Genomic DNA, 17,237 nt, shown 5'->3' with positions numbered 1-17,237 from the left:
ACTTCGGGCCGGGATTCTTTGGTTCTCTGTCGAGTTCTCTGTCGCCTCATCGAGTTCAGGTATTTCCAGCTGCAGATGAATATTGTAATCATATGTATATCACCGGCATTTGCCTGAGTTTGCAAATATAATTCCGAAACCCGGTGTGTCATCTGCTCCCCGAGGAGAAAGTTGAAAACACGAAGATAATCTATTTTATTCCCCGAGAACGTTATTTATTTATTTAAATTTGGCAGGTTCGGCGAGACCTCCCTACCTGTGTCAATGACCCAACCCCCCCCCCATTCTCTGACCTCCCGTGGGCACCTGTACGTTTGATCGTGTCCCGTTTATAGACACGGGAGAGACAGGAGCGAGCGGCAGGGAGGGAGTTCGAGATATAGAGGGAATAAATAAATTAAACAGCAAAGAAAATCGGAAGAGATGCCCGTCCTGTTCATTCGGTAACCATAGAAACGCTGGAACCTGCTGAGATGCTCTGTGTGATAGATGTCACCGTACACCTTCCCCTGCTTTGCTACAGGGAACACGCAGGCCTCGGATACATTTCGTTTCGGTAATTTCAGCCTACTTATGCACAGGTGGTCTGACCGACATGCGTGTTGCTGTCTGCGGGGCCCCCCTCCGCATTGCTTGCATTACCTGCGCTGTCTCATACGTAGGCAATATATTAAGGGAAATGGAGTTGGGGTGGTCTGCAAAATGGAGGGGAAAACTTGTACCCCTCATCACCCTCAGCTGCACCACCATCAAGCTGCTGAGGTTGGGAAGCCCGCGGCCTATAAGCTACGACTTCAATGCAACTCCGGTCACCCTCAGGCAACCCGATTAAGCAGCCAGAAGCTGTAAAGTAATTGCGTGACAGTAACACCCATCACTGTCATTGTTTCCATAACAATGGAAGCCCAGATAGTTAATCAGCACTAACTTATCCAGCTATGAAACAGTTAATAGAAGCGTCATTACAAATATGGCATTCTGATTTTGTTACTGGAGCAATAGGGGCCCGAGGAAGCCCTGCACCATGCGTGCGTCAAAAGGAGTCTTCTTTTAACTGTTTCCTTACAGGACCGTATTGATAGATCCCCTCAGCAGAGCATCGGGAGGTTGGGGGGCTGCCGTTTGGGGACTGTTACTGTTACCGAACCGTTCGTCAAACCAATTATATGGAAATGCAAAACCTTAAGAGAGAAGGCAAAAGGGAATTTAGTACAGCAGCCCTGATTGGCAGAATTGGGTAACATTTGACAATCCAGCTAATGTCCGACTACAATTCCCAACACACTTAGCCAGCCTCCGACCAACAGCTGGAAAGCCTGTCTGCCCAACCCTATGTTAGACGGCGGCTTAGAGCTGGTAATCTCCCTGCATGAAACAGTATAGCTTATTACTCGGCTTCTAATTATTTCCAAGGCATTCATGCTTGTCTTATTTTTTTCTTCTTTTAATTAACATTTGGGGAGGGGGAGGGGGGGGTATGCGGTTTGCCACGTTTGAATTCTGTTTCTGATAGATTTTGTTTTGGGGTTTCTGTAAATATTAGATGTCTCGGGATGTATGTGGCTGTAGACGGAACCCCCGACTGCGGTTACAGCGCAATAACACAAATATAACGCGTCCACCACCAACAGCAACATTACTATCAGTAGTTACACTGTTACTCTTTGAGGCTACCACAATTTAGAGAATGGCATTTTGTGTAGGTGATCGCTGCATACAGAAGGACAAAGTATATAGTCCTGTTTTTGGCCAGTCCTGATTAAGGGAAAATTGGTATGAAAACAGAATGGGATTTTTCAAACCAATATGGGGGGGGGGGGGGATAATAGAACGGCTTTGACAGGGTAACAAATTCAGAGAGAAGAATAAGACGGAGAATATCCGACGGAGGCTATAATGATATCTGGATACTGGAAGTTTTCAACTCAACTAAAAAGTAAAAGTGATCTTTACACTCGAGTCATGCACCAGTAGCAGCCTAACAGCCAATCAAGCCATAGGGGGTGGAGCCAAGTCTAGTGACACGTACCTATCTGAAAAATATCATCAGAAAATCCAATATGCCTAAAATGTTATCGTTTAATAAATTACATCATAAATTTACTGAGGATGCAACATACGATCAGAATGTAAAGCTCAGAGGAGGGGAGAGTAAGATAAACATTTAAGGGACACTCCAGTACCTTTTGTCCTCCCGTAAGTGCATGGGGGGGGGTCTGCAGAAGCCCCCTATATATCTCCATGTATGTTATAGGCTTACTGCTGCTTGTGCTTTCCTGACACTGATTGGCTGCTTCGGAATCGTCTCACCACAGAGGAGAAGGGCAGCTGCAGCTCCAGGGCTGAATCTTTGTATTTGGAGAATTTATATTAAAGCACTCCCCGAGGGTTAGGGTAACGTTAATCTGCGCTCTTCTTTAGTGCAGCTGTCTGGGACAGTAAAGGTAAGAAATATTTTTGTGAGACTTTTCTCTCTTTTCTCTTTTTTTTTATAAACGTCCCTCGCCCGCCTGCATTATGCTACGCTTGCCGCGCTCGATCCTTTCGGTAAGATGGGTGAATGACTACGTTCCTCATTCTTCTCAGGAGGGACATGAAATCCCTTTTCTTTGCCAGCCGAGGCTGATAAACACCGACAACTTTAGATCAAAGAGGATGCTTAATGAGGACAAACGACGTGTAACTCGAGTACGCGGATCATTTCCTTCAAACATAGAACTTGATGCCGGATAACAACCATTCGCCCGTCTAGTCGCCAGTTTTACCTGATGTAGAAATCTCAGAACTTATCAGCCGTCGGTCTCGTCTTAGATTCAGGAGCCGTATGTCTACCCCATACATGTTTAATACCCTCACTGTATTACCCTCTACCACTTCCGCTGGGAGGCTGTTCTACTTGTCTACCACCTTTTCAGTGAAGAAATACTTTCTATATATTTGTGACTTTGTAAAAAAAAAAAAATGCCACTTACCTTCTGGGCTGGGGTTAGCTCCATAGAAAGAGGATGGAAAATGTAAAAAAAAGACATATAAGCAACAAAAAAAGAGGTGGAAAGAATAGAAAAGAAGGAAAAAATGGCCCACACAAGGCAGAAGGCAGAGAATAAAGAGGGGAAAATAAAGAGAACGGGCCCTCCCTGTGAAATTGGTAAAGGGCCCAAAACTCCTTAATCTGGCCCTGCTTAACACTTTGTGCACAGGGTGTCATATTAGAGCTGGATTCTGATGCGTCCCTCCATGCAAAAAAAAGAAAAAAAACTAATTTAAAGTAACAATCAGCTATCGGATGCATTAAAACGCCGGGTTCTCTGAAGCTGTATACGCACCTTCATACCTGGGAACTTTCTAAACCACCCTGGGAACCCCCCGGCCCTTTAAAAGCCCATCGGGAAGATTCTACTTAGCGACTCGCCAAACGGCTTTAATAGCGCTCTGCATGGAATCCTTGACCTGCTAATTAATCAAGTCACCTGAATTCAAGCAGGGATATCAGAACATTCTATATTTTGTTGGCCACATTTCTAAAAAAAAACAAAAAACACCAATCGTTGAAACCATGAAAGTGGGTCATTATTTGTAACGGAAGCAGCAGTCTACGCGCCGGTCATCTGTTGTCGTGACGATCCATATTTCTCTTAAGTATACACAATCTCGCGAAATGAATCTTACGTAAACATTTTATCAACGCCACGCCGGTCGGAATCACGCGGAGGCCTCGGAAAGCAATAAAAGAACGCAAAGCTTCAGTGTATCCATCACCGCACTTAAAGACAGCGAAGGTTCCAAGCAGCGGAGGCAGAAGCTCGTTAATCTCTGCCGGCCGGATAATGGCTTTAGAAAAACGAAAGGCTCAGTCTATCAGTTTATTTCTACCGGAGCGTTCATCATTAAGACGTTCAAGGCCAGCGGCTGCCGTGCCACCACGAGAGACGCCATGGAAATGTGCGGCCAGAGGAGGTTTAACGCCCGTTGATATCTATGCTGATTTATCTGAGACTCATGCTTGTGTCTCCTGACAAACCTTCTCGCTCACCAGGGCCGGTTAGTCATTGTACAGCGCTGTGGAATATGATGGCGCCATCACATAACACTGCCGTGCCTGGCCCTGCTGCGCTCCTGACGCCGAGCTTTTTCTTCCCCTGCCAGTGACAAAGGGGCACTGAACCTCAATAACTGGTTTCTCCAACTCCATCGGTGATACAAGATGTTTGAGACCCGCGGCATGACTTCGCTCCCCCCGAATGACCTCATTCGCCAGTGAATTCTGCATCGTATTTACCTATAATGTACAAAAAACCCTGTGCTCAGTATAACAGATACAATCATCTCTACTCAATGTCTCCTCAGCTACTAAACTCTCCCCAGAGTAACAAAAGTAGCCGTAAAGGACAAATGATACCAAGTTACACAGAAAGATACAATTTGATGGCAGATCAGACCCCTTTATGGTAAAGAAAAAGACATTAATCAGTCGTTGGTCTCGTCTTAGATTCAGGAGCCGTATGCCTATCCCGTGCATGTTTAATACCCTCACTGTATTACCCTCTACCACTTCTGCTGGGAGGTCATTCCGAATAAAAGTTCCTTACATTACATCTAACTCCTCAAGTTATCTTAATGTATTTATATATAAATATATATATGTGCCATACTTGGACTTATTATACAGTAAACTTGGCCTCGTCGGAGATGCTTGGAGTCAGGGCCGGTTACCGATCCCGTCTGTTAAGACGACGCCAGGTGAGTGCGCGTGAAACTAACAAATAATTAAAATCTGACTCGAGACAGACGAGCAGATGTTGGGTTGCGGCGATCAGCGCGTCGGAAGAAAATGTAGAGAGACACATGTGCAGGCGGCTGATACCGGTGTCAAGCGGAGGGGTGTCGAAGGAGCAAAGTGCGGGGAATATATCTTGGTTTCCTGCGGATTGGGGAGGAATAACGTTACGAGCTTTGTATGTTATCTAAAGACACTATTGGAACGTGTTTGCTGACAGCGGCTTCCATCGTGGAGAATACGTGGAACCACATACAGTATAGAACGGGGTAAATTGTACATTCTGTTAAATAAATAAAACAACCACTTAATATGTTTTATTTAACAAGGTCCGGTAGCCGCGCACGATTCGGCATCCAGCGGGATCTGGGAAACCGTGCCCGTTCATATTCATTTACCAAAATAGTAAATATACGCACAAGAGAAATTATACGTTAGAAGAAAGAGAAAAAGAAAAGTTTAAGTAGATGGCGATAAATAAATAGATACTTTTGATATTATTTGTAATATTCTGTAATTTGAAATGATTACCAAATCAAGGAACTTTCAGGGTCTTGCTGTGTTATTATATAACGCCCTATTCTTCTATATCCACCTGTTATTATATTATTATATTATCTGCTATATTCTCCAGTTATTATGTAATGCCCTATTCTTCCATATTCTCCTGTTATTATATAATGTTCTATCCCCTCAGCATTTGGGGTAACTCTTTGCCTTGTGAGGTCCCCGAACCCGCAGCCACCCCAGACTCCGGGGCAGTTAATATGTTGCCCCCTGAGGGGGGTTGGTATTTTTAGGACTTTGCACTGAACTAAAAGCTGCTCGTCCCGGCCTTCACTGAGCGCTGATATTTAACACCACCCCCCGGCCTCTCCTGGCCTAGCACAGCCGCCTCATCCCCCGGCCTCTCCTGGCCTAGCACAGCCGCCTCATCCCCCGGCCTCTCCTGTCCTAGCACAGCCGCCTCATCCCCCGGCCTCTCCTGGCCTAGCACAGCCGCCTCATCCCCCGGCCTCTCCTGTCCTAGCACAGCCGCCTCATCCCCCGGCCTAGCACAGCCGCCTCATCCCCCGGCCTCTCCTGGCCTAGCACAGCCGCCTCATCCCCCGGCCTCTCCTGGCCTAGCACAGCCGCCTCATCCCCCGGCCTCTCCTGTCCTAGCACAGCCGCCTCACCCCCGGCCTCTCCTGGCCTAGCACAGCCGCCTCATCCCCGGCCTCTTCTGGCCTAGCACAGCCGCCTCATCCCCGGCCTCTCCTGGGCTAGCACAGCCGCCTGATTTCCCGGCCTCTCCTGGCTTGGCGCACCCCGGACACGGCTCCTTGATCCCCGCATCATCCCGGTAATCTCCCCCGATGCCGGCCCACCGTTTCTCGGCCAATCTCTCGTGGTTGTTTCCCGAAGTGCCCGACCTCCCAGGCCGGATCCAGGCTGCGGCGCAAGCCGGCTTCCAAGCCGTGGAGGTAGCTTGGCCCTACGAGTGTGAGCGGGGCCTGGTGAAGGAGGCTCTGGCCCGGCATGGAGTGGACCTGGTGCTGATCAACACCCCGCCAGGTACCGGCCCACCCATCGCTCCGCAGCCGCTGCCCCTGCTGCTTAACCCCGGCAAATGAACCGCCGCACATTAATACCGAGTATCTGCCTGTGTATATATATAATGATTCGCTGCTTATATATATATATATATGATTCGGTGAGACAGGAGACCTGTTATCCGGTCACCGGCTGTGTGGGGCTCATGGGGTTTATTCACTAAACGGTGAGGTGAGAGTCTCTCAGCATTAAAGTGACACCGACACCGGGAAAGACAGGGCTTTATGGGGTAACTTTGCTAATGGTCAGCAAACTCCCCCAAACCCGGCTCCACCGCCCGGGGAAAGAGGAATCTGACCGGGGAAGTCAGGCTTCTCTCGGAGACTCCAGGGCGAGCACACAGCCCCGGTCTGTGGATATGTTTATATAATGGGTTGCTATAACCGTCCATTATGGTCTAACTGTCCAGCCTCAAATCACCACTTAACATACCTGCCGCCTGTTCTGATTCACACGGGACAGTCCCAATTTAGGGGCAGCAAAGTGATGAAGTCATCCCATGACACAGAGAGCGGTCCTGTAAGGTAGCAGCGCGTCACACACAAATGCATACATACATCTATACACACACAGATCCATACATACATATACACATACAGACATCTATACACACACATACATACAAACACATACATACATACACACACAAACACGTACATACATACACACACATCTATACATACATATACACGCATACATACATACATACATACATACATACATCTATACACACACAGATCCATACATACATATACACATACAGACATCTATACACACACATACATACAAACACATACATACATACACACACAAACACGTACATACATACACACACATCTATACATACATATACACGCATACATACATACATACATACATACATACATACATCTATACACACACAGATCCATACATACATATAGACACACAGACATCTATACACACACATACATACATACACACAAACACGTACATACATACACACACATCTATACATACATATACACACATACACGCAGAACATACATCTATGCACACACACACACAAATATATACATACATACACACACACAGACACGCATCTGTACACACACTCAGGGAAATAAAACTTTTCTCACACTTTTCTGACTCTCTAGATTCCGGCCTCTCGTTGTAACTTTTCCTCCTCCTGTGAAATAATTTGTTGAACCCCTTTTAATTATTTAAATATTTCCCGCGTCCGGCTTTAGAGATAACGTTATGATTTGGGCCACAAAACTGGGATTTACATATTTCGGCATTTATTTTTAAATGCCAGGAAGCCTCCCCTGGAGCGCCGTGGAAGGTGGGGGATGGGCGACCGATTCTTATCACCCATCTAATTTTATTTCTGCCGAAGACAGACGGCCGTCGTGTCGCTGAGATCTCCTCGTTTAACGCGATTCACGGTTCATACGAAGCGATTTCATTCTGATTGGATGTTTTTTGTCGCGTTTCAGGTTGATGTTTAATAGGAAGCCAAATAAATTAAGTTGTTGTACTGCAAATACCATGACCCTCAGCCAACCAAAAGCCGCCTGCGCTGATTGGGTGATCCAACAATCGCAGCTGGAGGTTTCTGATGCCGGTTTCTCGGTTGTGAGCTTACTACTCTTTCAGAACAGTGCTTTTCCGCAGACATGTATCCCGTGTGTTCACAGGGGACATCCAAGCCGGGGAGCTGGGGCTGGGGGCCGTACCGGGGAGACGGGATGGATTCCGAGAAGGTCTGCGAGAGGCGGTCAGCTGGGCGACTGATCTCCGCTGCCAGAGGTACGAAAACCCACCTTAAAGGGGAAGTGCCCCGGCGCTGTATACAGTAATATAACCCCCCCGCGCTGTATACAGCAATATAACCCCCCAGCGCTGTATACAGTAATATAACCCCCCCAGCGCTGTATACAGCAATATAACCCCCCCAGCGCTGTATACAGCAATATAACCCCCCCAGCGCTGTATACAGTAATATAACCCCCCCAGCGCTGTATACAGCAATATAACCCCCCCAGCGCTGTATACATCAATATAACCCCCCCAGCGCTGTATACAGCAATATAACCCCCAGCGCTGTATACAGCAATATAACCCCCAGCGCTGTATACAGCAATATAACCCCCAGCGCTGTATACAGCAATATAACCCCCCCAGCGCTGTATACAGTAATATAACCCCCCAGCGCTGTATACAGTAATATAACCCCCCCAGCGCTGTATACAGTAATATAACCCCCCCCGCGCTGTATACAGCAATATAACCCCCCCAGCGCTGTATACAGCAATATAACCCCCAGCGCTGTATACAGCAATATAACCCCCAGCGCTGTATACAGCAATATAACCCCCCCAGCGCTGTATACAGCAATATAACCCCCCCAGCGCTGTATACAGCAATATAACCCCCAGCGCTGTATACAGCAATATAACCCCCAGCGCTGTATACATCAATATAACCCCCCCAGCGCTGTATACAGCAATATAACCCCCAGCGCTGTATACAGCAATATAACCCCCAGCGCTGTATACAGCAATATAACCCCCCCAGCGCTGTATACAGTAATATAACCCCCCAGCGCTGTATACAGTAATATAACCCCCCTGCGCTGTATACAGTAATATAACCCCTGCGCTGTATACAGTAATATAACCCCCAGCGCTGCATACAGTAATAACCCCCAGCGCTGTATACAGTAATATAACCCCACTGCGCTGTATATAGTAATATAACCCCCAGCGCTGCATACAGTAATAACCCCCAGCGCTGTATACAGTAATATAACCCCACTGCGCTGTATACAGTAATATAACCCCCAGCGCTGTATACAGTAATAACCCCCAGCGCTGTATACAGTAATATAACCCCCAGCGCTGTATACAGTAATAACCCCCAGCGCTGTATACAGTAATACCCCCCCTGTGCTGTATACAGTAATATATAATCCAGCCTGCCATATATTATACACTGTATACTCCCGTCACATTGTGGTTTTTATTTAATAAAAGTTAAGGAGTTATTTGCCGACTTGGCGCTGAGTAACGATTCGTTATTTTGTGTTCGGCCGTGAAATGTCTGCAATTATTCTTCTAGTGAAAATCTGTGCCGAGCGGTGCTAACCGGCAGTCCCTCCATATGGCCGCCGGTACATCCGGCCTCCTTATTTATTCCCAGCTGCACCCTCTTCTAATGCATGTTTTATCAACTACAAAACAAATGCCCCCTTTGCCCCAGATCGCGGTATCCGCAGTAACTCGCGTTATACATTTGCTGTAGCGCAGGGCCGGCCGTAGAGGATTAATATTCCGGTGCCGGTAAGCGTTTCCTCTCTTGCAGAATACATATCATGGCTGGACGGGTGCCGGTAGGGGTAGAGAGGGCGTCTATAGAGAAACAAATGGAAGAAACATTCATCGAGAACCTCGCGTACGCAGCCGATGTCCTCGGCCAGGTAGGTGACATTTGTGGAACAATATTACTTACCTGCCAGTAGCCCCGATTTTCAGGAGGCAGTCTCGCTTTTGCAGGCACATTGTGAGAGGTGGGAGTTCAGGTATGGCAGGCTGGTGGTCATGACTCTGGCCGCGTCCGCCTCTTGCCGCACACCCCAGCACAGGTGTCCGGGCGTGGAAATGAGATTTTGGGGGGCACATTATCGGCAGGAATGGGAAAGATGACACAGAATTATTATTTTCCAGTTCTGGTTAAAAAAAAGGAAGTCGTGCAACTTTCTTGTAATATAAAAGCCCCAGAATCCACCCATTTTACACGACGGGGCCGGAGTGCTCCTCAACGTGGCCTTCGAGACCTACTCACGCTGACAAGAACACGCCACGTTATCTCCACGTATCTTTTTCCTCCCCAGGCCGGGCTGGTGGGATTGCTGGAGCCCATTAATTGCCGAATCACCGACCCTCGATATTTCTTGAATACCCCTCAACAAGGTAAGTGTGCTACCCTCCAAAACCGAGCAAGCGCTTACTCCAGTGGGACGCGTTGGGGTATCTTCCGCTTCTACGTCTACCAATGTTGAAGGATTATACCTCCCGTGGTGCCGGTAGACTGGCAGGGGATTGTGGGAGTTGTACTCCTGGTTTCTGCCCGTGACGTTAGACCTTAAGCCATAACGAGATGGTCCTTTTTTTTTTCTTTCAGCTGCATCGATCCTGCAGAAAGTCGGGAAGCCTAATCTGAAGATGCAGATGGTCGGTACCGAGAACGATCTCGGAATACGTAACATTTTATGGTTTTAGGGGCCGAGGGATGGACGGGTTTGGTGATCAGTTGACTCTATCAAGGTCACAACAGTCACCGTTGGATTCCGATTAAAGGTCCGTTCTTGAGCAGAGTTCTAAAGGAGGAACATCGCGTTGGTTTCTATAGCGATTGCTCTGCATTTAGAACCTGCCCCGAGAGTTAGTCTTTATAGACGTGGCCCCTGATTTATAGATCAGAGGATACTCGTTAGAAATGGCAGTAGGCATGGATGACAGGGATCCAAAGGGTTTGGGGTGGAATGACGCCCGTTCTTGGCCCCGTCCTGGAGACCCACTATTGGTACTCTATAAAATGCCATTTTCAGGAATAAAAAAAATCAATACATTGCTTAATAAATAAATATTTGTATTTTTTTAGACTTTTAGATTCATTGTACAGATTCGATGCTGAATCCCCACTTGTGTGTTTTTTGTTATATTTCAGGATCTGTATCACTGGCAGATCATGGATGGGAACCTGACACAGAATATTAAGACCTACCTGCCTTTAGTAGGTGAGCATCGGACCGCGTGCGTGTTTTCCCGGCCCCGATGACACAGGACGCCCAAAAAACCTTAAAACGCATAAAAAACATTCTGCTACAAGTTCCGCAATCAATAGAACGGCCCGAACTTTGGGGTCTGTTCACTAAACAGAGAGCTGTGTTTCCACTTATTGACTTATTGAGCCTGACCTTAACAAGCTTTTGATCTCGTCTTGGATTTAGGATAGCTCTACCACCTCTGATGGGAGGCTGTTCCGCTTATGTACCACCTCATTGTACAAACCCGAAACCCACTTTGTGAGGTTAAATTATTTTTAAAAGCCCAAATTCTAGATTCCATACAGGCTGTTTTTTTTTTTATTTATTACCGCTTTTCTCTGGTGTGTTTTGATTCCTAATCAATGTTTGAAGCTCGTGGCGTTGAATGAAAGAGTGACTTGTCTGAGGTCAATTGAGCCGGACTTCCTTTCCCCGCAGGCTCAGCACCACTAATTACACGTCGCATCCGAGCATTCTGCGGCTCCAGCACTTAAGATTCATCTCAGTTAGTTTTCTGGAGCTAATTATTTTGTCTGTACAGCGCTTAAAGGGAACTGCAGTGAGAGAAACACATATGTTTCTTCTCTGTGTCGTAGGATTGTCGAGTGGCTACTAAGTTACCCGAGTGTCTCTCTGGACAGTGTGACATCACACTCACAGATGGCACACAAGTGATGGGAGTGATAAAGGGCCATTGGAACACAGGAGTGATGGGAGTGATAAAGGGGCGTTGGAACACAGGAGTGATAAAGGGGCATTGGAACACAGGAGTGATGGGAGTCATAAAGGGCCTCTGTACGCCTATGAAGAGATTCCATTAAAAATCAGCCGTTTCCAGCTACAGTAGTAATTCACAACATTAACCCCGTCTGCGCTGGATTTATGATCCATTGCATGTTGGACAAAATATTTTGTTTTAAAAACAAGGAAGTGATGCCAAACTTCTGAATGGTAGTGTGTGTGTGTGTGTGTAATATGTGTGTATATATATATTATATATATATATATATATATATATATATATATATATATAATTATAAGAATTATTTTGGTGGTAAACAACTAATATGTTGCTCTTTCGTTCATTCCATCACCATAGGAAGCAGCATGTTGGAGTAGCCCAGATATCCGTGTTTATTGTAACCTTTTGCTTGCAGGTCATGTTCAGATCGCGCAAGTCCCTCATCGGAATGAGCCAGACAGTCCCGGCGAGCTGAACTTTGTGTATCTGTTTAACCTGCTGCGGGATCTCGGGTACGAAGGTCACGTCGGCTGCGAGTACAAACCGCGAGGTGAGCGTTCCCAGGAAACCTTCACATTCAGCCGCAGGTTTTTAACGCTGTGATTGCTTGCATTTTTAGTTCTGGGATATGGTCAGATAGGTAAAAGAAACAAAAAGTTAAAACGTATGTGTGCAAGGGTGTTTGACAACAAGGGAAATTGGTACCTTTACAACTTTTTACATTAATTTATCAAAACTACCTAGAAGTGGCGCTCAGCAGCGTCAGGAAAGCGCTCCCGTTAGAATCAATGGCAGCGCATGAGCGCCGGGGTCTGAACCCCCAGCTTTCCCAGCGCCGAAATTGACTTAAGGGGAGTATATCTATACTCTATACAGCATTTAACTAGGGGGTGGGAAAGGGGCAAGTCTGTTCGGTATCCCCCATGCATTTGCATAATGGACCACGTAGCTATCGTATGCATTAAAGAGGGTAGATGGCTGGAGTGCCCCTTTAAGTGTACTTAACTACAAAATGCTGGATCCCCTTTAACCCCTTCCGGACCGGCTTTGGAAAACTGGGTCTTCACTTGAAGACCGCAGGTTTTTTTTAAATATTTAAATTCCGTGCTCGCGATTCGCTGCAAAGCGATCACGTGCACGGAATTGAGGGGGAGTGGCTGCTACGGATCGCTGGGGACACCTGGTACGTCCCGGTCTGCCGGTGACCTTTGACCCGGAAGTACCAGGTAAGTCCCAGTCTTGAAGGGGTTAAATATACACGCTAGACCTCATATGTGAAACAGGATTATTACAATAAAACTGTAAATCTCTTCCCATTACACTGGCACTTAAAGAAGTTATTGGCTGGAGACGATACATTTTAAATAAAAGGTTTTTATCTCCCTGAATGGTGAAAATCGGTCCGTTTCTGATTTGCGGGTTAATGCGTAACGATAAAAGACGGAGATACATTGTGATTTATCGCTTGTAACTCCGGACGGTTACTTCTGCAGCCGTACAGACCTGTCAGTCGCTGCCTCTAATGCCATGATCCCCCCCCGTTTTTATATTTTCCAGGGGACACAATGGCTGGACTTGGATGGATAAAGACTTATTGCAGGGAGCACGGCGGCCAAGAGAAGTCAGAGTAAAAGCTTTGGAAATCGAAGAGGCGGAAAGCAAATCCAAAAATGACTGGGGATACCGTGTAGCAAGCGCGGTCATCGCTCCCCCCGCACATATAAGAGGGTCCGCGCTTCACCGAATCCTTACCATCCACACGCCGGCCACAGCTGTATTGGGAAGACTTGTTTTGTTCCGGGATGTCCTCCTGCGATTGTAATTAACGCTGGGAGTCGAATTAAAACTGATTAACAGAAAGCCGCTTGTACGTATAAGATACTTTCATTTATTCAATAATTAGGCTCTCTCTATTCATTTTACATTTCATTTACATAAAATTTTGCATCTCTTAATTAACTTCACAATTTGCCTCGTTGGCTTCAAGTTTAAAAGAAACAATACAGCAGATAAAACGGAATCTGCTTCGGTTCACCGATAACTTTTCCCCTCTCGGTCACCGTCCGTCCATCTGGTGAGCGCGAGAGTTTACGGCTTCGGCCAGGGGAGTCGCATCTGTGTCGGACCCCCGCTCCCGGGGTCCATGCGTTACTTTGGACTTTAGTTCTGTTCTTTTTCCTCTGTCCTGACTTTAGTCCTTATGTTTAGTAAAGTGTCGTGACAGTCCTCTCTGGATCCTGATACAGGCCGCTCGTCTCGGTGTGAATCTCTTGAGGCTTTGTAGATTGTCAGCATTGCTCGGCACGTGGATGTCCGATAATAGCGGAGTCACAGCAGACCGCTCCGCAGGTTGAGGATAGTGGGAGTCACAGCAGGCGCTCCACAGGTTGGGGATAGTGGGAGTCACAGCAGGCCGCTCCACAGGTTGGGGATAGAGGAGTCACAGCAGGCCGCTCCACAGGTTGGGGATAGTGGGAGTCACAGAAGGCCGCTCCACAGGTTGGGGATAGTGGGAGTCACAGCAGGCCGCTCCACAGGTTGAGGATAGTGGGAGTCACAGCAGGCCGCTCCACAGGTTGGGGATAGCAGAGTCACAGCAGGCCACTCTGCAGGTTGAGGATAGTGGGAGTCACAGCAGGCCGCTCCACAGGTTGAAGCAGGCGGTGTTAATGACCGACTCCAGGTGGTGGTACGTGGAGACCAGCTGTGGAAGCGGACTCTCGCTGTTCTGGGGCTGCTCTGGGAACGGTTCTCTGAACACAACCTTCAGGCTCTGCCATAAATAACACAATATAAGAAAAAGTCATATATTCCTCAAAAATATATATACCATTTTTACCCGACCCCTAGAGCTGTCTGTAGCCGCCGAGCAGGGCATTTATTATTATTAAGCCAAGATCTGGTGCCTGCGTGTCGAGACCCAATCTATTGTAAAGTAGTAAAAGTGAAATAATTATCAACCCGTTCTGTTGGTTGCTATGGTGATTGCACCAGGACTGCTGGAAGCTGGAAGGTTTACAGAGCTCCTATTTTTAAATTGTTGGTATTAAAACCGACGCTCGCTTCATCTGAGAAAACCTGCCAGACATCAGGTCGTCTCTCGTACCGCCGGTAACGGGCAGCGCGTGAAAAATGTACTCTGCGAAATGCCTCCTGCTGCCATGTAATAACCGCAAATAGAAAGGTTTGCTTAATTAACAGACACGACGGCAAATTCCAATTAGGAACGTCAGGTCTACACAAACCCCCAACTGGGATCGCATTAAGAGGCATAAAAGGCCGTCAGCGGCTGCGAGAAACATAATCAAACTGAAACGGGGTAACTTTTTGTATGTGAGGGGGGATTACGGGACCACCAGCGAGTTCTGTACAGCACCAAGTAGATCCGGGCTAAAATACTCATAAAGATACTCTCTGAATTCTGCAAGTGGGTCTCTAAGTGTTATTTTTGCTAAAAAACACTTTTTTGGGGTTCATTGGGTTGGGGTTCATTACCGGCTCTATGAGACAATCACCATAATTCACATTATTGCTAGTTGCACATTACGGCAGAAATCTAACCAAATGCATGGATCAAAAGAAAAAAGACTAGAGGAGCCCCCTACTGGAATTCCTTAAACTATTGTTTATGAACGTAGTTTATTGGTGTCAGAAAGCGGGCGGAAGCCTCAGACATGGAGGCAAAGAACAAAAAAGCCTTTCTCGACCTATACATTTGCTTCCACTAAATATATTTTTAATTTTCCCCACTTGCTGACATTATAAACAGCGTTTAGGCGACCGGATCCCTTTTATGTGCGCTGACAGCTTACAAAGGAAAATGTTTACTGCCTTTCACCTCGTCAGTCGCACAAAAAGAATCAGAAAATAACCTTTCAATAATCAGAGAATGCAGGGCTTAATCCCGCTGCCCGCTTATTTCCACCACAGAGAACGGACGCAAACGAGAACAAACGATTTAATAAAGGCGGGTCTCGGTGCCGTTCTGCAATTATTTACTGAACCTTAATATTCGGAATGCTGTGCCTCTCTCTAATTTCCTCCGACCATCCGACTTCCGCACGGAAAATAATAACTCACCGTTTTGCTGGCGTGGGAATCGAGGAAAACCAGTACGAAACAATCGGTGAATTTCTGGTTGAGCACCACCTGAAAAATAACACGATAACGCATCACGCAGGACAGAAACGCGCGGGACCCCGGCGGACGCGCATCGCCCAGGAGAGAAACGCGTGGTACCCCGGTGGACGCGCAGCAGTCTGGGACCCTCGTCCCTCCATCACTGGAAGGGATGTTGTTTTACTGGCTCGATGACATCACAGTAATTTCAATAACATATTTTCTTGTGACGAGACCTCTAAGGTCCTAACATCTCAGTCCGACTTTCATTGTAGACGTTTATAAAGTTATAAAGAATTCAAGACCTTTAAGGATTTTTATATTTGTTCTCTCTTTTCGCAAGCCGTGCCGCTGGACAGATACATAGAGAATATAGAAGCCGTCGTGCTGGCGCGTACAGCTCACGGGATCGTGCTTACCAGATACTGGGTGCCGCTCTCCGGACTGTGGAAATGCCGACAGCTCTGGGGAAATCTGCTCAGAAGGACTTTAATAAGACTCTGATACCACGGGACGCTCATCGACAGGAGAAAATCCTGGGGACAGAGATCACAGCTTGCATGTTAAGAGGGTAACGTACGCCCGATACACACAATACCTGTTACAGGGAAATGACAAGTCTTTTTGTTTCATTATTGTGAGAATTAGGAACCTTATAATTGTACGAAAGCGAAGTCAGAACAGATGTCAAGAGAGTCAGAAAAAAATATATAGAAGGGGGGATGCAGGCACAAAAAATAAAAGGTCTTATATACTAAAGCGGAAATCTTTTGTAAGAAACATTTGGGGGATTGTGTGCCTTTGGCTGAGAGACGCAGGGACGGCATCGGCCGCTTGCTGAATCAGCGTACAGGCGCCCGTATTCTCCTCGCCTTCTCATTTCACTTGGTGACTTAATACGGCGTAAGCAACTTTTACTGCCTGCGAAGTTGGAAAGAGTCGCTGACATCACAAGAAACCGTCAATCACCGGTTTCACTGCCTGCTTTTGTTTATAAGCCAACAGGGCCAGTTGGTGACACAAAAAAAGCCAGGGATTTGAAAATACTGAAGGCTTGCATGGAACTAACGGTTTCAGCGACAGAAAATAATTATATTAGAACGTGCTGCATTGGGGCAGAGACGGCATATAAGAAGCATTCGGCCCGTCCATTTCTCTTGATGTAAGAATCAGACCTTGATCAGTGGTTGGTC

The 17,237-nt window shown here is 46.7% G+C and overlaps 2 protein-coding genes across 2 annotated transcripts in view; one reads left to right on the top strand and one right to left on the bottom strand.

Moving 5' to 3' along the window:
* Positions 1-6,135: 6,135 nt before the first annotated feature.
* LOC149282139 (putative hydroxypyruvate isomerase) lies at positions 6,136-13,556 on the top strand. The gene is made up of 8 exons (XM_089498584.1): positions 6,136-6,334; positions 8,053-8,164; positions 9,719-9,833; positions 10,248-10,326; positions 10,538-10,587; positions 11,084-11,153; positions 12,341-12,475; positions 13,483-13,556. Exons 1-8 carry the CDS (start codon positions 6,136-6,138, stop codon positions 13,554-13,556), a joined length of 834 nt encoding a protein of 277 aa, XP_089354710.1.
* Positions 13,557-14,554: 998 nt separating this feature from the next.
* Positions 14,555-17,237, bottom strand: part of LOC149282138 (KICSTOR complex protein SZT2-like) — a 53,182-nt gene continuing 50,499 nt past the window's right edge. Inside the window, exons 65-67 of the mRNA XM_089498583.1 lie at positions 16,464-16,580; positions 16,006-16,074; positions 14,555-14,698 (exon numbers count right to left, since the gene is read on the bottom strand). Of these exons, the coding sequence (XP_089354709.1) occupies positions 14,555-14,698; positions 16,006-16,074; positions 16,464-16,580 (330 nt within the window). The remainder of the gene's footprint in view (positions 14,699-16,005; positions 16,075-16,463; positions 16,581-17,237) is intronic.

This window comes from Sceloporus occidentalis, unplaced genomic scaffold (assembly GCF_023333645.1).
Source record: "Sceloporus occidentalis isolate IW3139 unplaced genomic scaffold, rSceOcc1.0.p SCAF_122, whole genome shotgun sequence".
Classification (NCBI taxonomy): Eukaryota; Metazoa; Chordata; class Lepidosauria; order Squamata; family Phrynosomatidae; genus Sceloporus; species Sceloporus occidentalis.
Note: the sequence above shows the minus strand (reverse complement) of the source record. Positions and strands in the feature narration are given on the sequence as shown.

Bases quoted from the DNA above. Each gene is read 5' to 3' on its own strand.
- LOC149282139 (XM_089498584.1), top strand. From the start codon at position 6,136: ATGCCGGCCCACCGTTTCTCGGCCAATCTCTCGTGGTTGTTTCCCGAA. The intron at 6,335-8,052 runs GTACCGGCCCAC...GTGTGTTCACAG, and splicing joins GCTGATCAACACCCCGCCAG to GGGACATCCAAGCCGGGGAG. The intron at 12,476-13,482 runs GTGAGCGTTCCC...TATATTTTCCAG, and splicing joins CTGCGAGTACAAACCGCGAG to GGGACACAATGGCTGGACTT.